The sequence below is a fragment of the Lissotriton vulgaris genome, chromosome 2_1 (genome assembly GCF_964263255.1).
Source record: "Lissotriton vulgaris chromosome 2_1, aLisVul1.2, whole genome shotgun sequence".
In the NCBI taxonomy this organism is placed as follows: Eukaryota; Metazoa; Chordata; class Amphibia; order Caudata; family Salamandridae; genus Lissotriton; species Lissotriton vulgaris.
Genome location: NC_141687.1, coordinates 1,709,459,976 through 1,709,480,693, shown reverse-complemented (window position 1 = coordinate 1,709,480,693; position 20,718 = coordinate 1,709,459,976). Strand labels below are relative to the sequence as shown.

Here is a 20,718-nt window from a genome sequence, read left to right as displayed (position 1 = left end):
CATGGACCACGTACCCCTTTATTGCCTGCAGGTCTCCGTCCGACTTATATGCCTCTTCCCATTCCTGAGCTACAATCACTTTCTCCATGTCGTCTACTGTTGCCACCACGTAGTTGTCCCACTGGGAGGATTCTTGCTTGTCTGCATCTTCTTTAGCTGCTGCCCGGCTTAGGAAGTCAGCTACCTTGTTCTGGGGACCCGGTATGTGTTCCACGTCGCACACGAAGTCCAGTAAGCGTAGTGTCATTTTGGCTATTCTGGGCGTGGCGTGAGCAGTCCGTTGGATGTCAAAACCTTTACCAGGGGTTTATGGTCCGTTTTGACTAGAAACCTTGCACCCCACAGGTATTGCCTAAACTTTTCCATGGCCCACACTACGGCCAGCATCTCTTTTTCAATGACGCTGAATTTTTCCTCGTTGGGTGCTAGGGATCTCGAGGCGAAGCTGATTGTCGATATCTGCCCTTGGACTGATCTCTGCGTGAGCACTGCCCCCAGGCCTCTTTCACTGGCGTCCGTTGTAAGGATTGTTTCAGCATCCGGGTCAAATCCTGTTAGTGGAATAGTTTCGCTCATTTCCTTTTTCAACTTGACAAACTCCTCCTGCTCCTCGTTGGTCCATCTGAAACCGTTCTTTTCCTTGAGCAGTTGGCATAAACAGTGTGTCTTCGTGGCAAAATGGGGAATGAATTTACTATAGTACTCGGAAATTCCCAGGAATGACCGAACGTCTTCCTTTTTTTCTGGGGCAGGTGCGCCTACTATCGCTTGCATGTTTGATTTCTTGGGTTCAATGCCATGTCCACTAACCTCATGGCCTAGGTATGTAACCGAAGGAACTCCTAGTTTACACTTGGACCACTCTGCCGTCAATCCATTTTCTTGTAGTGTTCGCAGTACTGTGTGCAGCTTTTCATTATGTTCTTGTTTGGACTTGCCCATGACAAGGATGTCGTCCTGAAAAAACTGAACACCTTCCACCATGCGAAAGAGTCCGTGCATCAACTTTTGGAATACTGCGGCCGCTGATGCCAGCCCAAATGGCATCCTGACAAGCTTGTAGCACCCGAAGGGTGTGATAAATGACGTGAGGTGGCTGCACGACGGATGAAGTTTTATTTGGTGGTAGGCTGACGATAAGTCCACCGTCGAGAACCATTTGACGCCCTTGGTTTTAGCCAACATTTCGCTTATGCGAGTGTTAGACGAAGACCCGGAGGGTCGGCCGAGTACAGGGGGAGAGGCCTCCGGTGAGGGCCCTCTCCGGTAATCGTACAGACAGGTAACTTCCCCCCCACAGACGAACACCACACAGAGATGAGTTCTGCACACTTTTATATATATATCTTGAGGCAAGGTGATAAGCGATACAGCTGTACCAGGATACGAGGATCCTGTCAATTCTAGTCTCTTTGGGGAAAAGGGGTAGCGGGACAGTCTGAGTACCGGTCCGGTACAGAAGCAGCAAGAGATGGAGCTCACAATCCTCGAGCTGGAGGGTTAGCAAGGATGGGCCGCGGCAGCGCCAGCAGGCTTCGAAGATGGTTCACGATGAGGAGGGCCGCGGCAGCGCCAGCAGGCTTCGAGGATGGTTCACGATGAGGAGGGCCGCGGCAGCGCCAGCAGGCTTCGAGGATGGTTCACGATGAGGAGCCGCGGCAGCGCCAGCAGGCTTCGAAGATGGTTCACGATGAGGAGGGCCGCGGCAGCGCCAGCAGGCTTCGTAGGTGGTTCACGAGAAGGAGCTGCGGCAGCGCCAGCAGGCTTCGAAGATGGTTCACGAGAAGGAGGGCCGCGGCAGCGCCAGCAGGCTTCGAAGATGGTTCACGAGAAGGAGCCCCGGTCGCGCCAGCAGGCCTCCAAGGATGAGTTTGTCTCGGTGTCTCTCAACTCCAGGATACAACTGCCTTCCTGCTCTGGAGCTGCCCCAGTTATAGGTCTGGCGCCCTTTGATGTCCGGACCCTCGCACTTGGAGGTCGGGAGGTCCGGGATGAGGGAGTCCAGACACCCAGCAGGGGGGTGGAGCCAGCGCCCGGGGAGGCTGGCGGCGATCGACACCTGGCGGAGGGGAGCCATCGACACTCCTTCTCCCATTGACCTGCCAAGTGGTCTCTTCACCCCCTGGGCGGATGGTGGTGCCTCGATGTCGGGGCCAGGCCTGAGGTTGAGGTCGATCCGAGGCCATGCGATCTGGTCGTGTAGTGTCCAAGATGGCGGCTGGGCCAGGGGCAGTGGTTCTGGAAGGGGCCCAGACCAGCCGATACCGGGGTGTTCAGGAGCTGTGGTTCCGTCGGGGATGGGCCGTGGGTTGCCCCGGTGGGTTGCCGGGATAGTTCTTGTCTAGGAAACAGGAGGAGCAGAGGTCCGTGCCCCGCCATGCGGGGAGGGATCGGGCCTTCCACGAGGCCTGTCCAACAGCGAGGGAGTGGAAACTTGTCGATCAGGATGTTTTTGTTTAGTTCCCTGAGGTCAACGCACAACCTGACCTTCCCGTTGTGTTTTTGGGCTACCACCAACGGCGAAAGCCATTCAGCACTCTCGATGGCCTGTATCACGTCGCATTTCTCCAGTCTGTCGAGTTCTGCTTGCACTGCCTCCCTGCTGCGGAAGGGGATGTTCCTCACTTTGTGGATAACCGGTTGGCTCCCTCCTTTAGCTTGATGAGATGCGTGTACTTGGTTAGTTCTCCTATCAAACACTTTGGGGTATCCTCTGCGCCAGGCCTCTATCTCTTCTCTGTCCTCCACGTCCATCAACAAGATCTTTTCTACACCTCCCGGGTTCAACAGTATCCCCAATGCCCCTTGATCTTTCCAGCTGAGCACCGACGGTCCTTTCTCCGCAACATATAGCTTGCATTCTGCCTTGCGTCCTCTGAACTCAAACAGTAACGGGCAAAACCCTAACATCGGTATTTTCTGTCCCGTGTACGTGACCGGCCGTAGGTCCATGGGACGTAGCTCTTCCTTAATGATCGGTTCAAACTTCTCCTTCCACGCCTGTTTTTGTACAATGGTGATGGGGCTCTCGAGCCGTGGTTTGTCCAATTCTGCACACCCTACGTCCAAGATCTGGGCATCAATGTAGAGGACTTCCTCTATTTCCTCCTCTCCAGTTAGGGTTTCTTCTTCTTCCTGGGTCTCCTGCTCTATGTACTTAACTGTGGCTCCTTTCGATTTCCTGCGGCACACTTTTTCATAATGTCCGAATATGTGGCAGTACGCACACTTCGCCATGAACGCTGGGCACACTTTGTCGTTGCCCAAGTGGGATGAGCTTCCGCACCTGTAGCAGCATGGCCAACTTCCTCTTCCTGTCTTATTGGTCGTGCTCCCTGATTGAGCACTGTGCCTGTGTTCTTGTCCTTTCTGTGGTTCTCTGTGCTTGGCCTTCTCATTCTTGTTCTGCGTCACGATCCTACAGACCGTTTGCGTCGCCCCTGTGTCCTTCCGAGCAGCTTGGGCGCATCGCTTAGACATTTCCGCTTTCTTCACCAGGGCCCAAACCTCGTTCAGGGGGGCATCTCCATTCACCCACAGTTTTTCTTGCACATGCGTTTTGGACGTGTGCATTATGATCTGGTCTCTTATCAGATCGTCATGTAGCGCGTCAAAATTACAGGTTAGCGCCAATTTCTGCAACGACGCCACATACTCATCAATTGTCTCTCCTCCCTCCTGTTTCCTCTTGAAAATGTTGTGTCTGTCTATGGCTACGCACACTACCGGTCTGTACTGCGCATCGATATCTGCCAGCGCGTGGCTGAACACGTCGGTGTCGGCCGCGTCTCTTGCCTTCTTGACGATGGTGTCATATACCCTGAGACCTTCCGGGCCTAAGTTATGTAGCAAGATCTTTCTCCTTCTGGGGCCTGCAAACTCTGCTCCATTCTCTTCTTCCAACGCGTCCAGGTAGTTGAGAAAATATCGTTTCCAGTCTTCCCACGGCATCGTGGGTTCCACTCTTTTTGGGAGGAACGGTACTAGCTGGGTTAAGGAGGAGGACTGTGTCGCCATTTTGTCGTTCCTCCTGGGTCTTGCGTGCGTTGGGACTGGCCTTCTCGGAGGACTGCCTGGCGCTTGTCTCTCGTCCGCGTCTTCCTCACTTTGCTCGCCGCTGGCTGAGCCGCCTCCTGTCGCCCCGTCTGTGTGCCATGGCGTTTGCAGGTCGTCTCCTACCGCTCCGTCACCCGCGTTAGTTCCTTCCTCCTTTTCTCGCAGTGCCGCCAGCTTGGTGTGCTGGTTTGCTCCCCACTGTGGAGTGGGGTATGCTGTGTCCCGGGCGGTGAGTCGCTTTTGTGTTTTCGCTGTGCTGCCCTTATCGCCGTTACGCTTACTCGTGAGTACGCCACGTTGTTTCTTGTGAGGGCCTGATCGCTTCCTCTTGGCCTCTCCTTCGTCCTCTGCCTCGCTCCGGGTCGTCAATTTTCTTACCGCTGTCTTCGTCGCTCATGCACCATGGGCTCTCTAGTCAGATCCCTTGCCTCGTCGCCATTGTAGTGAAGAGTGATTCATGAACAACAGGAGACTTGTGCAAGTTAACTTTGCTTTATTCCCCGGAGCGCCGGGACCACGTCTAAACTCTGTGCGGTTGGCGCCAGAATGAATTGCGCCCCGCAACTTCCGTTACACCCCTTCCGGTTCCAGTCATGTTGAATGTGGTACACAAACAAGGATGCGTAGTCCAGGTGTAGTGGAAGATCCCTCTTTATTGACAGGTAGTTAGGTGGCAGGTTACAGGATAGTAAGTTGTAGGGAGAAACCCCACCAGGAGAGAGCTACCAGCTCCTCAGCCTCAGATGACCAACTGACAATCTTTACACAGAGAGGCACACCAACATTCCATGATGTCACAGGACATTCTCATAAAGTGGTAGAGAGGGAAAATACATAGAAGCATTTACCACACATCCTCTTCCGTTAACAAACAACAGCAAGAAAGAAGTTAAGACGGAGCAGAAGGATTCAGAGGAGACTGTAGACACAAAAGCTAATCAAAGGGACATATTGAAAAGCAGGAAACTCAAGCAAGAAAGCAGAAACAAAGGACAATAAAAAGAGGCATGTAGAAAGATAAACATAAGATGCACAGATAAACTAAATGCAAATTATATAACATGCCCATCCACCCTCCTTAATAAAACAAGGTAGCGATCCTGGCAAATCAAGCAGGGTGTAACAACATAATGATAAAATCAGTGCAGGTGGAAATAAGCACAATAAGATGAAAATAGGAACCTACAGAAAAAGGAATGCCTTGCAAAAGAAACTAGTGCATGACGTGCACTAAAAACCTCCCCAAAAAGGGTACACATAGAAAGGCAACCTTAAAACCGAGAAACAAAACAACTCCCCAGGAAAGGGTACACCAGAGGAACCAAAGACCCCTGGAACAAAGTAGACAGTAACCACGCAAAGGTGGCACAACTACACCAAGAGGTAGCGCTGACAACGCACCCCGACAACCCACATAGAGTGATGCAACTCCTCCCCAAACAAAAGGGTACACCATTGACCAATGTAGAAATTGTTCAAGATAACATCACTAAATGGCGGCGCTGACAACGCACACCACTTTCCCCATAAAAAGGGTACACAAAGAAAACTAATCTTTGAAACTTTGGAGAAAAATATCTAGATGCAGACAACCTCCCCTAATAAAAGGGTACACCACGTTAAAAAAAAATGACTTCTCCAAAGAGTAACGACAAGACCCTAGAAAACCACAAGTAGGCACTGACTGGCACCACAACCCCACAACTTCCCCTAAGTAAGGGTACACCAAAACTACTAACCCTAAGTAGATGGATGGAGTATAAATTAAACACAAACACCCTAGCTGCACAAGCAGGGTGAAACACAGGATACACACCCTGTGAGACCAAAACCAAAACATCCCCTATAAGCACATACAGGGTACACCATAAGGTACAACATCACCCTAGTCTCAAAATAAGGCACTGTAGGGTTAAGATGTTGCCTTAGGAAACGTACAGCTCAAAACATACACCCACCCACAACATGAACAGAGATGCTAAAAAGTTCACCACAATGACATAGTACAACCCCCAAAAGTAAATGAAACAACCCATTACGCCCAACACACACATCAAGCTTCAACATACACCAAAATACAAATAAGGTAAAACATAGGCAAATGAGTTTTTAGCTCCGGTGAGCGATTTCTCACCCGAGGTCTTCATGGCCAGGATTGTCCAAAAGTCCTTAAGAAAGACTTCACAGCAGGAAACTAAGTAGGGTGACATGCAGGCAAGACTTAAAAAGAAAATCGCAGGATCCTCCACTTAAGAAAACAAAGGAAAACTCGAGACCTGTAGTCAATGCACAAATGCGCTGATGCGCAGGGAAAAGTACCTTCAAATCTGAAGAGAGACACCCAAACAGCGTGTGTGCGACTGAGGCAAACTAAGTGCGCAGGAACTGCTAGCAGAGATGATACCAAAACAGTCAAAATCCTTGCGTAGACGCTTCGTGATTGTCGGAGTCCGTTGCTGTGGAAACCGATCAGCGTGGACAGTTTCCTGGAGGCTGGTGTAACTAAAATGGCTTCCTCGTGACGTGAGCAGACGGAGAAACGTCGGGAAGAATGAGGAGCTTGCGTAAAGAACGCTGATCCATGAACGTCGTCACTATCATCCACCAACATCGCCATGCATACCACTACGTCATCAGAGGTGCAGCGGAAAGCGAAATGAACGGACCAACAGGGGACAGAAATGCAGTTGGGAAGGACGCCTGGCGAGAACCAATGCCGCTGTGAAGCAATGAGACGCTCAGCAACTGTCAAACCAGCAGGTACAGAAGAAACAGCACTCGAGTGAATTTCAGAGCAGGGTCTGCAACGTGTCCACACATCAATGAAAAAGAAGCAGGCAAGTCATAGTACTCAAATCTTGGGCACAGTCACGCAGAAAATGAGCTAAAGAACTCAAATCTTGGGCACAGTCACGTAGAAAACAAAGGTTTAATCTCACCAACTGAAAGTATCCTTAATTCCCCATCGATGTTGAGCACAATCCCAAGAGAGAAAACAACATCAGCCTCAGAACTTGCAGACGTTAGGTTGACAGTTAAACTGTCACTGAACCAAGGCAACATGTTGAAGGCCAAAATAGGGAAAGAAAACGTAACCTCACAGACGAAAGTTGCTGTGCCTGAGAGCGTACTGCCAGAGCCAGGGCACCTCCATAAGAGCAAACAGAAAAAGTGCTCAAGAAAAATGCCCACACTGTGTGAAAACACAGAATAAACACAGTGGCTGTAATAATAGTGAACTGTCATTGGACGCAAGAAGACAGGAAGGCACAACAGGGTGATCAGGCCCGCTGAGACAGTGTCTCTTGTAGCTGGAAACAGTCAGACTCCAGATGACAGAGAGATGGCAGTTAGGGCTCTCACAACACAGACGCCCAGGGTGAAGGCTGTCCAAATTGAAAAGGACACTGGTGGGGTTAGCTGGGCGTTACTCTGATTCCATGAGATAACTTACTTAAATATAGAACAGTCCTTCTTGGTTTCCTTTAATGTTGAGCTTGAATCTTCCTTCCTTGCAGCGTAGATTAATCCAAAACGTCGCCAAACTGTGGTACACAAACAAGGATGCGTAGTCCAGGTGTAGTGGAAGATCCCTCTTTATTGACAGGTAGTTAGGTGGCAGGTTACAGGATAGTAAGTTGTAGGGAGAAACCCCACCAGGAGAGAGCTACCAGCTCCTCAGCCTCAGATGACCAACTGACAATCTTTACACAGAGAGGCACACCAACATTCCATGATGTCACAGGACATTCTCATAAAGTGGTAGAGAGGGAAAATACATAGAAGCATTTACCACATTGAACACTAGACCGATACCACAGAGCATGGCGCCATTGTCTGTCTCACGTTTCTTTCTGTTGACATTTATGTATTAGTCAGGAATAGATCTCTCTGTCTGTTTAGTCAAATTCTGAAAATTAAAAACCCTGTCCTTCTCCGAGGCTGCATTCATTAACATTCCTCCGGACTCGAGAAAGGCCCCCTCATACATCGTGTTCAAAGGAGGAAAGAAAGAACTCCTCACAGCACTAATTTTACCACTTAACTTCATCCCACTCTTAAGATATGAGTCTCGACTATACTGCCTCGACATCCTATACATCTAAATTATCACATACATTCCATTTCTGTAGGAAACACTAGTATGTTCTTAGTACATGGCAGATGTATATTTCAAGTATGTAGAGTGTGCTACTCTACAGGTTAAGTCCATTCTCCATGGCAAGCATAAAATGTTAAATTACCCGCTATTCGCCAGCTGGCCAGCAGGTGACGGTAAAGCAACAGCACATCTGTAGGGTTCATTTCCCATCAATTTGCCATTTCTTCATTTTCCGTTACCAGGCCACGTGTTTTTATTGCTTTACGGAACACGAATAGGTAGCCTGCTATGACGCGTTAATTCTGTTATAAAAAAAAAAGAAGGAACTGCTCTCGCCCCCAGGATTCTCGGTAATTGGCTGTAGATCAAAGCTTGAACTAACAAGGCACGCAGTGACTGAGGAACTGCAGACAGTATCAACGTCTGTATTAAATTAAATATGCTCATTGGGCGCAGTGAATGGCAAGGTGCCAATCATAAAAGGTTGGGGGTTGATAAAATCGCCGGCGAAATATGAATCTATGTCCCTGAGAGAGGACAGGATTTGAAGGGCTATTACGTCACTTCTGCGCTGTGCTGTGCATTATATGCGTCCCCTGAAGCTAAACAGCATGCCATTTAACTTTGCACTCCCAGTCATTTCCCTGGGGCAGCAAACCCATTCCTCCCGGAAAACATCTTCATCTCAGCCAAGGTGTCTTTTTTTCTGAAATAACATATTCAAAGGTATTTGCTGGAAACCGAAATGATAGGAAGAACAGCCTTAGACTTTATGCCAGATGCTGAGACCACACAAACAGTTAAGCTAGGGCCGGATCTAAAATTTGGCGTTAGGGCCGTCCTCCCAGAGGCGACGGAATGAATCATTCCTTTGCCATGGCGGAGGTCCCGACGGTCACATTTGTAATGTCCGTCGGGTCAGTGAACATTTCAGTCATTGACAAGAAAAAGCCTTCGTCAAGGGGGGTCCTGCCAGTGTATTGTAAGCTTGCCGTGCACGGTGCGGCTCTGTCAAACATGACGGAGCCGTGCGGAAAAGTTACACGTTTTATTTAATTTTCTTAATCAAATCCCCAAAGTGGGATTTAGCTTTTGTTCAACAAAATATTATTCGTTTTCAGTCAGTGAGAAATTAGCTGTACGGACTCTCCAACAAGACATAGTGAAAGCACTTGCAGTAATAAGTGCCACCATCCACTCCTCCCTAATACCATCACTCCCCAACAGCTGGATTCACAGGATGGGACGTCCGATTTTTACTGTATATCAATGTTCCGTTAGATGACACTATCTCTAGCACTTAAAATGTCACACAGTTAATAAGCAGTAGGTAATACAGCACATGCTCGGTTATGAAGTAAGGCGTAGGGATCTTAATGACTTTGGACATCATATTCAAAATCCTTCCCATGGAAGTACTGCACCAATGGGGCCACCAACCCATCATACCAGTGCCCCATATCAAGCAGTCCCCACGTCAATTTCTCCAATGCCAGTAGCATCCTGAGTTTCCCCGCCATTCGCGCTCTGTCGGAATATGTGGTGATTTCCACTTTAGTGTCAGGAGTGGCGGGGGCATGGCCAAGATTGAGACTGGGACAGATGTTTGTTGAGCGAACTCCATGCTGGCCTAACATTATCCTTTATTACTGCAGTTACTTCATGGGAAAAATGGAGCAATCTCAGCAGTACATTCTTCGTAATAACCCTCACTCTGCACATGCACGAGAGGAAGAGTTTGCTCCACTTACAGAGGTTTACCTTGTAGGCAAAGGTACTTCACCGCATACTATAAACGGTGTTTATGTTTGATATAGATATCTAAATATTTTCTTTTCTTCTCGGCCCACTGTAGGAGTTTGGCTTTTACCAATGCTGGTAAACCCTCGCAGAGCATTTCAGATTTGTTTAACCCCTTCGACGCTGATGACGAGCTGGGCTCGTCATGGCGTAGCCTCCTCGCACGCTGATGACGAGCCCAGCTCGTCACGTAAAGTGCGTTTCCGCAAAACCCAGCGTGCGAGCGGAATTCCGCTAGCGCGCATGGTGTTAAGTTGACCTTAACTAAAGGCTGATAGTTTCCCATAGGGTTCCAACTCTGCCATTGCTTAATGGATCAATCTCTCAGATTCACCAATGTCAGCAAGACAACGTCTGCAAAAAGGTGAATTTTATATTGGTCATCATCGAATGACATCCCCAGGATGTCTTGCTGCTGTAGGATCATAGCTGCCTTGGGCTCAATTACCCACGTAAATAAGAGGGGGAAGAGGGGCAACTCTAACAGGTCCCTATCGACAAAGTCCCTAAGCATAGTCCCTAGGATAGTCCCTAAGCATGTTCCATTGACCTGGACTTTTTCAGTGGGTTGGTGAGAGCTAGCCGCTATCCAAGTTAGCATATTAGGGTCCAGTCCAATCGCCTCCAATACTTGAAAGAGGAACACCCAGCTGACCCTGTCAAATGTCTTTTAGGCATCTAAAGTAAGGTTCACTAGGGAGATTTTCTAATGTTGGCTTTTTCAATCAAATGAAGAACTTGTCGGATATTATCCTCCTCCTGTCTCTGTGGAATGAACCTCCGATTGAGGATAGATAAGTTAGGGCAGATGGGTCATCAGTCTGTGAAAATCTTGATATCTGAATTTAAAAGTGCTATCGGTCTATAGAATTCACGTTTGCCCAGCTTATGGATGACAACATCATGAGCTGCCGACATCAAGGGCATGACCGTTCTTGACTGCAAGAAGGGATTAAATAGTGTTATTAAGTGTGGAATTAAGTTAAGCGCTGAATTAAATAGTGTTACAAAGCGTGGAACTAACAGCCCGATTCATCAAGCGAAATTGCGCTCGCAAAGGGCCAGATTCTGAGAATCTGGCCCTTTGCAAGTGCAATTTTTGCATTTGGGATTCATCATCCCAAATGCAAAAATCGCTATTAGCGAAATCGCAAATTTGCGAGGAATTGGATTTAAGGAATCTCTAATAGAGATTCCTTAAATGCAATTCATCAACCAATTAGAAATTGCGAATTCGCAATATTTGGTCGCAATTTACTACGAAGTCTGATTTCCTGGTAAATTGCGAAAAAAGAGTAAAAAGCACTTTAGTGCATTTTTTTCTTTTGCATGTTACACACACACATGTCCTTTGGACATGTGTGTGCGCAACACCTGTTTAAATTAGCATTTAAGGGGTGCTACAGGGTGTCCTTTGGACACCCCTGGCACCCTTTAAATCGCTATCTTATTTGCGATTAGCAAATTGTTAATCGCAAATAAGGAATACTCCCCATTCATTCCTATGGGCCTTTTGGCCCATAGGAATGAATGGGGAGTTATTCCTTATTTGCGATTAGCAATTTGCTAATCGCAAATAAGGAATGTGTAGGAATCGCATTTTATTTTGCGATTCCTACATGAATCCCGTTTTGCGAGTCTGTAATAGCGATTCCTTATGAATCGCTATTAAAGACTCGCAAAACGGGTCTTTGATGAATCTGGCTGTTGGTTGGGTGCAAAATATGTATGAAGTCGATCGATGAGGCCAACCAGCCCGGGCGTGAAGGGTCATGTCGGGAAGCAAAACCATTATTGCATTCAGGACCTCTTCCCCTGTGATCAGTTCCTCTAGGCTGTACATTAGCTCTAGAAAGTTGCCGGCGGTTAGCCTCTTTGAGGTAAGCCTTAATATCAGTTTACTGTTGCAGGTTCCGAGGAATAGAAGGTTGTGTAATAATCTTGAATGGAGGCACTTTTACCAGCATTTCCAGTGAGAGGTTGGTCTTCACTGCCAGTAATGTCGGAATAGTGCCTGCCACATTCCTTTGCCAGAGCTGCCTTGGCAATAACAAACTTGGTTTATTAGCATGTTTGTAGAATCTTTATTGGAGATATAGTATCACCTTTTCTGTGGCCAGTAAATCTATATGTCCCTTCAATTACATCATTTGATGCTACGCCTTTAGGTAGGCCATTTGTCTATCATGTTTCATTGCCATCTTAAGTTCTGTTTCCAGCAAGCTTTTGTAGGACATGTCTACCTTATGCTGCTGGGGCCTTACTGCTGTACACGGGCCTCAAAATACCACTTGAAACATACCCCATAGCAGTCCGAGGGTAACATTGCCTTGGCCATTCTCCTCAAAGTATCTTTTAATTGTCTTCCTCTATCCTTGTCGACATTGTCGATCCTTGTGGGGGCTTTCATCAAATATCCAGGTATTTGGTCTACCCTTCTCTTTAAGGTATTTGCCATCAGCGCAGTTCCATGTTCACAGAGGACAGCAGCGGTCATTTACTTAAGGTTGCTTGTGAAAGGTCCTGAAAAAGGTTGAGGGCGTGCTCTTGAAAAGTCCCTATTTTCCTTGCTTCACTTATTATGATGTCTTTCTGGTGTTAGGACCACAATTTGCCAATGATGTCGCAAGGGCAGGTGCCTGCCGTTTCGGGTGGTGTTTCCACTCTATGCCTCTGAGTTATATGAGTGTCGTATGTCGGGCCTTCTTCAAGGATAAATCGTTAGAGGGCCTTGCAATACAAGAGGATGTTGTCTCCAACATTACAATGTGAATCTGTGATCGATCTTCCAAGTCAGTATACTTTTCCCAAAGAGCCTTCATTTCCTGCTCCATCTTAGAGTGGGGATCTTGCATAGTCTCGACCTCCTGGCTCATGACAACAATGACATCCTTGTTCATCTCCACTCGGTCACCCAGGTAATGGAGTTCTTAGGTCCCTTCGGATAGAACAGATGCCAGATCTGCTTTAAGCGCTTCCATTTGTGTTGTGACCATAACATAAACTTTATCGTGCAGGTCTCTAAAACAGATTTTCAGGTCATCTTTTTGTTATGGGGGTTGTTAGAAATTGGGATTTTGGTTGACTCGGGTGTGAACCCTGGTCAAGCAACAGCCACAATCCCTTGCAGGGTAACCCACAAAACTGACCTGTGCTTAACCCAGGCTAGCTTGACACAAAAGTAGTCAAACTTAACCTAGAGGCAATGTGTAAAGTATTTATGCAGCACACAAACAGTAATAAATCGAAAACAAAACAAGAAAAAATCCCAAACCAATTTTGAAAAATAGAGTACATTTTAAATAAATGATTTGACACTAAATCGACAAAAATCCAATTGGTAGAACCAGTTATGAATTTTTAACGTTTTTAGTAACAACTAGCGCCTAAAAGGTCAAAGCGACAACTGTGGACATCTAGTCACATGAGACCGGGTGAAAGTTGTAAAATATGGTCAACCACAATGAAGCGCAGTTCAAGTACAAGAAGTGGATTGGGCCCAGTGAGCACTTACCTTTGGACGTAGAAAAATTCTTGAGAAAAATATTTTGAAACCATAAAGTTCAGTGGGGCAAGGCTGCAGGAGGTTTCCAAAGAGTGAGCGTCATAACCGGACAGCCTTGGGTTGTAACCGCTGTAGCCAAAGATATATCCACAAGGTTGGTTACCCCTGTGGCAGCTGGGTGGGCCAGGTCCTCGCTGTGTCTCTCCAGGCTCGAGAGTTACACAGAGTCAGCTTCACCTTCGCGCCTACGATCCTCAACTTGGCTGTAAGATGGCTGCCAACATAGTTTTCCCTGGAGCTGAACACCCGGGCAATCTGCACCATCAATCAGCTGCTCTGACTGGCGCAACTAAACAGCAAATGCAGCCCGGGGCTAATGCCTCGCCATCTCCAGTGGTCGCTATCCTCGGGCAGGCATCTGAGCACTGCAGCAGGGCTATTTGAGGTGCTCGGGTCGGGAGGTCATCACCCTGATTTGCACATTACTGGGTCCAAACTGAGGTCACATGGTGTGCAAAGTAACAATGGACTGGATGCGGCCCAAGTATTTACCAGTGGCTGAGATTAATTCAAGCATTCTATCCATCAATATTTGTATATCTAAATTACAGAAACAGGTCAATCTCGGACAGCCCTTACTCCATAGGGTCGTCGGAGGGGTGTAACTATGGCAGAGACAGAGTAGCCTCTGCTGTTGTTACACCAAAGGTCCACCTGCTTTTAAATAGGGCGGGCCATAATGTTGGCAGAAAGGGTACTCCATCACTGTTGCGACTAAGTACTGTTTCTCCCAACTTATAAATTAGACCCCTAGTTCCTAAATAGTGACAACAGGTTTCAATGAGAAATATTGGGCTAACCTTTGGTAGCCCGTGGACTGACGGGCTTCAGTCAAATAAAATGTGCATTAAGTTTTTTAGCAGTCTCAAAATGGCAAGAATCGAATCAGGGGTTCAAGGTCTACGGGGAGCAATATACACTCTCAGTAGCAACTTGGTTGGGTAAAGGCAGCATGTTTGCTATGTCAAGATGCCAAACATCATGGTGCCAGGGGGATTGCAGATATGGTTTGTTTGTACTACCCATGTAATATTTCAGTTCAAACCTTTTTGAAATTATTGCTGGAAACCCTGCCTAATGCACCAATGTGATCACTGCTGACACTCTCGGATTGAGTGTTCACTTTTACATCACTAGTATTAGTAGCTCGGAATGATTTTCATTGAACATAAGTAGCTCTTGTTACAGAAAAGGTTGGCGACCCCTGCTCTAAAGACTTCTGCTACCAAACCCTTGTGAGGCCCCCACAATGACTGATCAAGGACTATTGCACAATTATACCCAAGGAAGTTGTCACCCAGGAGCATCATAGGCTGCCTCCCTCCCTCAAGATTGCTTAAAAGTAGTTGTACTAACCAGTATAATTTGCTGCCACTAAGATTTTATGTACTGTATTATGTTGTGTGTTCTAAAGCAAAATACTTATAATTTTCAAGAACAAACAATGGCACGACATTGAACTATTGGTTTGTATTGGTGAACTTGTTGAGTGTTTCTGATTCTCTACCCTGCACCACCTACTTGAGTAAGCTTTAGACTGCTCAACTTCACTATCCTTAGCATCAAGTACTACAGGGTGTACTTGGTGCTCAGTTTGAGGTTAATCCCTGGGACTCTACTTGCCCGCGGCATCTGAAAAAAGTTCCCCCACATACATACATACATACATACATACATAGATACCTTATTGTGTCTATGAATTATATCTATGAAGTCTGCATGTACCTTGTTAAATTTATTTTTGTGGAGGGTACCAGCTAATGATGCATAATATATGTTAAATAACATGTTGGTTTTCAAATGTTAGTGTGTGCTACTGGGTGTGTGGGTGTATGCGTGCGCAGGAAAGAGGAAGCTGTTATAGGGCAACAGCAACTCTGGACTGAGACGGCCTTCAGACCTTCCAGCTTTCACTTACTGTATGTGGTCTCTTCCTTCTCAGGGGTTCCTGTGTTTTGCTCTGGCATTTTGTGTGGTGGTACAGGCCGCACTTTGGAAGCAGGAACGTGGCACTGAGGTGAGTACAAGGGCACGTTCTTAATGGAGCCCCTTCGACCCCAAGAGGGAAAATGCACATTCTGCTTTTAGAAAAAGCATTAAGAGAGTGGGGTAAGCGCTCTCAAGGAGATAATTATAACCTTTTAGGTGAGACCTACAATTTCGGATGAGGGGAGAAATGGGAAGGGAGTGGCGTGGAGGGAAAACTTTTCATGTGTTACTTAAACTCCTTATCACCCATGTGTAAAGCCTGGATATGTTGTCTTATTGGGACAGCGGTGTTTGGAGGCAGATGTACCACCACAAGACTAATTAACATACAGATGTACCAAAGGTTCATTTTAATAGACAAAAATCTGGGTTATGTAGTCAAGTGTTCCAACATGCATTTTAAGGATTTTTGCATGTCACTTAGGTGGTGCCCTGTGCCACACAAAAACAAAAGGATGCAGGCCTGATTCTTTAAACATATCCAGAAGAGAGATAAAGAGTGTGTGTCTGGGTAGTTACTATACTCCCTCACATTGTTTAGGATAATATTTGCATACATTTTGTTTTGGATCTCATTAAACATCTAAAATCCGGACCCATCATCAATACAGCCCCCAGATTTCCTCTCTTTATTTGGTTTGTGACAGGGCTAGGTTCCACAACACCAAATGAATCATGTACATCCTTCTCAACCACACAACTCCTCACAATGTGCTCGACGCACGTCAAGCTCTTGGAACATCACACCTCGTCTAAGCAGCTCTTGCTGCTTGGCGAGCCTGAAGGCTTCAGTACTGATGCCTCACGTGGTAAGTAATTTGTATTTAATTAGCCTGAGCGGCATTTCTACAAAAAATACATTGAATGCGGCGAGCGCAAGGTAAGTGGTTTCATGTATTTATTTACTTGTGAGTATCCCGTCGTATGTCGACTTTCACAACCCACCTGCCCGGCATTACCACTCCACAGCGCTTACCTGTGAGCGCCGCAACTAATAGGTAGCTGATGTGAGGCCCGTTAATAGTCCCGAATATCCTGCAGGGATATTCCCCCGCTGTAGGAATTCCACTCAACCGCCATCAGCGCCACCCCAGGGTGTCTCTCATCCCATAGCAGCAGCCGTACCTCTCTTTTACTGGACATCTCCTCTGGATTCGTATGATGAATATTTTGAAGGCAATAAAGCAGTTTAGCGAGAGTGATCATCTTAAAGATGGCGGCCCTCCCCAGGATCGGCAGGAATTCTTATCCGTTCTCAATCACTTGCAGTCACTAATAGCCTCTCTCACTGGAAACTCACTCACGCATACTTATTGACTTGCAATCTCACACATTCTCACTCACTAACTTACTCCTCACTGAACTCACTCACACATAAACACATGTGCACACATACAGCCACACATGCTCACACACAGTCTCTCTCACATAAACACGCTCGCAGACTCAAGCACATATACAACATGCTACTTCACCTGCTGCACTGATTATAGCTGTGTACCTTCACACTTTGTGCCTTCATCTCCCTAGCTAATGTTGGATATTGTCAACTCGGTAGGAACCGAGTTATTTATTATCTCTTTGTAAATTATCGTGAAATGCATCCCATTGATCTCACCTGTTGTTCAGCATTTCATTGCTCCCCAGCTGTGTTCGCACTACACTACACTACACTGTTATTTCTAAAGCAGGCATGCTTTCTACCTCTACCCCAATCCATGTAGACTGGTCTGACCACCACCTCATCCCATTCTCTCTTCAACTTTCACACTCTATAACTCTTGGCCAACCCAAGAGGGCCATCTCCTGGTTCCGTGATGCCAAAAATATTGATGTCGGTCCCGTCTGTGAATCAGCTTTGCTATCACTTCCAAGGCTAGACCAGAACATAGCTGTTGACGATCTCACCTCCCAATGCCTCACAGTTCTTGCAGCTGAAATTAATAACGTCGCTCCACTCAAAAGCAAAAGGATAAGGCCCACTCCCTCAGCACCTTGGTTCAACAAATCCCTTTAAGAGGAAAGGAAGCAGCTAAGATTCCTGGAGAAGCAATGGAGGCAAGTGCCCTCCACAGACAATTTAGCCATGCTTCGCACAGCAAGATCCAAGTACCACAAGCATATCTTCCTTGAGAAAGCGGCGCACTTCAAAACCCTCCTTGACTCTGCCAAAAATAGACCTGAAAAACTATTCGATCTCATCAAGACTCCGAGCTGCTCTCCCCATCCTCCGAGGTGGAGGATTCTACTAAGAGAGCAGCGGATTTCGCTATTTTCTTCGATGAAAAAGTGAAATTACTTGTGGATCAGGTCGCTCATCCTACACCTCCAGAGCAGCGCAAATCCTTCACCATTTGGCAGAGCTTTGACCCCATATCTGAAGATGCCCTTCTTAAGTGCATACGCGAAACAAAGCCCTCCAACCATTCTCTTGACCCTATCCCCAGTGCCATTGCCTTGGACTTCTATACCCATTCCCTTTCCTATTGGACCACTCTGATCAACCTCTCCCTCTGGCAAGGCTCCCTTCCTGTCTCCTTCAAAACTGGGCAGGTCACCCCTCTGCTTAAAAAGCCCACTGCTGATGCGAAGGACCTCAACAACTTCCGCCCCATCACTAACCTTCCCTTCCTTGCGAAGATCACAGAAAGATGTGTAGCAAAACAACTCTCTCGTCATATCAAGGACAATGATCTTCTTGACAATTGTCAGTCTGGCTTCATCCAAAACGGCAGCACTGAAACAGCCCTACTGCAAGTGGTTGATGAGGCGCTGAGGATACTCGATTCGGGGGGGTCCTGTCTTCTAATTCTCCTTGACCTTTCTGCAGGCTTTGACACTGTCAATCACAACACCCTCCTCAATATCCTTCAACAGAGAATGGGCATGGAGGGCACTGTGCTTAAATGGTTTGCATCCTTCCTCTCTGACAGATCCCAAATGATCACAATAGCGAACAGTCTTTCTTCTCCTGTGGCGGTAGGTCAGGGTGTTCCTCAAGGCTCTATACTTGCACCCACATTGTTCAATCTCTACTTAGAACCACTGGGAAACCTCCTAAGCAAATCCGGGATTCACTATCATCTCTATGCAGACGACACTCAACTCTACCTCAAGGTTGCCTCCACTCACGATCTCTCCATCCTAAGCTCTACTCTGGACTCCATCCAAAACTGGATGTCAACTCATCAACTGATTCTGAATCCCTCCAAAACTGAATTCCTCCTCTTCTCCTCCTCACTCTCTCCTCCCCCGGTTCAATCATGGATGGATCAGATGAATCTCCTAGCAATAAACCCATCATTGTCGACAGCGCAAAATCCCTTGGAGTCATTCTAGACAAAAAACTAAATCTAACTCCCCACATCAATTCTATTGCAAAATCTGCTCGTTACCAACTGCGCCTTCTTTGGGGAATCCGACGCTTCTTCCCGGAGCAGGACCTTATAACCTTGGTGCAATCGCTGGTCCTCTCCAGACTAGACTACTGCAATTCTCTTCTTACTGGCCTCCCCAAATCTCACCAGTCCCCACTTAAGTCTGTTTTCCATTCAGCAGCTCGCTTCATTTATGGGGCCAAAAGAAGCGATCACATCACACCGATGTTATCCACCCTCTGCTGGCTTCCCTTCGAGAACCACAAAGCCTTGCACTCCTCCTCTCCTCGCTACCTGGCGAATAAACTGAAACTCTCTGGAGGCTCTAGACCTTCACGCAATGCGGAGAATCTACTACTTGAACCTCCCTCTTTTAAGAAGGAGAGATCAATGGCCCAATCCTTTTCAGGCAACGCAGTGAGAATCTGGAACTCCCTTCCGCCTCAGCTCCGGACCACCGCCTCCTCCCAGGCCTTCAAAAGGGACCTCAAAGTTCTCCTCCTCCAGAGACACCTACAAAAGTAATTCACATCCTCTTGTTATTTGGAGGAAGACTTCCCACTACTGATAATTTCTACTTTCCATGACCATGGAAGTGCCTTCCCAGTGTATTCCTGGGGTTGGAGTGTCTGCCTCTTTGGAGTATTTTCCATGTACTTGTGTTTGGTGCCCTTTTGTAACATGCACACACCACTTTGCCCTTGTAACACACGGTTTGCTACCTCTCACATGTTTTTACCTTTGATACTTGCACAAGTGCCACCTTTGCCTACATAACGCTTGTTCTTGTGCCTGAGTGTCTAGCACCTTTTGCAGTATTATACCTCAAATGATACTTTGTTTTCTCTTGTAACTGCACACTTGTCACTTTTTCCTCCTGTGCACTTTTTACTACCTCATGTATTTTTGGCTGCTCACAATTTTTACTACCTCATGTATTTTGTTTGCTCACAATTGTCACTATTACCTTTACTACCTCATGTATTTTTGGTTGCTCACAATTTTTACTACCTCATGTATTTTGTTTGCTCACAAATGTCACTATTACCTTATGCAACGTAACGTATGCTTTTGTAATCTGTTCTTTTGTAATGTTTCTCATTATGTTTCATTTCTGATCCTTTTCTGAAGCGCTCTGACACCTTCGGGTAAAGTGCGCGCTACATAAAAATGCATAAATAAATAAATAATACCACATACATATGTACATTTAATCACATGCTTTCCTGAGCCCTGACTAACGCTCCGACATATTGACTGTCTTATTAAGAATGGTGCAACCAACCATTTTAAGCTCTGATGCAGTGAACTCCGAACCTTTCTCCTTCACACTGGTACGTGCTGCCACAGATGCAGTAACCTACTGAGCTATCTCATCGGCTGCATAGCTGTTTCTGCGTAAATGCGCCCTTCTCTGAGTTGCACCTTATTCCGTGCTCCGAGCGCTGCAGCTGGGTGGACAGGGCCGGTCTTGGGCTGCCTGTCTCTCGAGGCCTGCTCGCTTCCAGACTTTGAAGAGCTTTAATATGAGGGTCACGCAGGCAATGCTCGCCCTCGTCTCTGCCCCCTCAGAGTAATGCGTCCTTTTCCTGACGGTAACCCAGAGAGACGGCGGCCCTCTGCAGCCTTGCGTCGTGGCACACGAGGAGACAGGAGAGCCATCGCTCACTGGCAATTAGAAGATGGATAACCCCGACACTACCTCATCCGCCATGTTGCAATCAGCGAAAAGGATGCTCTCTGCGGCTCATGGGTCCCGGAACCCCTCCCCCTCACTCCTGTGGAGCTGCTGCCCCCTCCGGCTGCAGTTTGTTTACACTGTGCACTGA

At 47.0% G+C, this 20,718-nt stretch overlaps 1 protein-coding gene across 1 annotated transcript in view; it reads left to right on the top strand.

Annotated features, from left to right (window-relative positions):
* TSPAN32 (tetraspanin 32) overlaps positions 1 to 20,718 on the top strand; it is a 533,947-nt gene that overhangs the window by 114,465 nt on the left and 398,764 nt on the right. Inside the window, exon 4 of the mRNA XM_086957707.1 lies at positions 15,466 to 15,540. Coding sequence (XP_086813833.1) covers positions 15,466 to 15,540 — 75 coding nt within the window. The remainder of the gene's footprint in view (positions 1 to 15,465; positions 15,541 to 20,718) is intronic.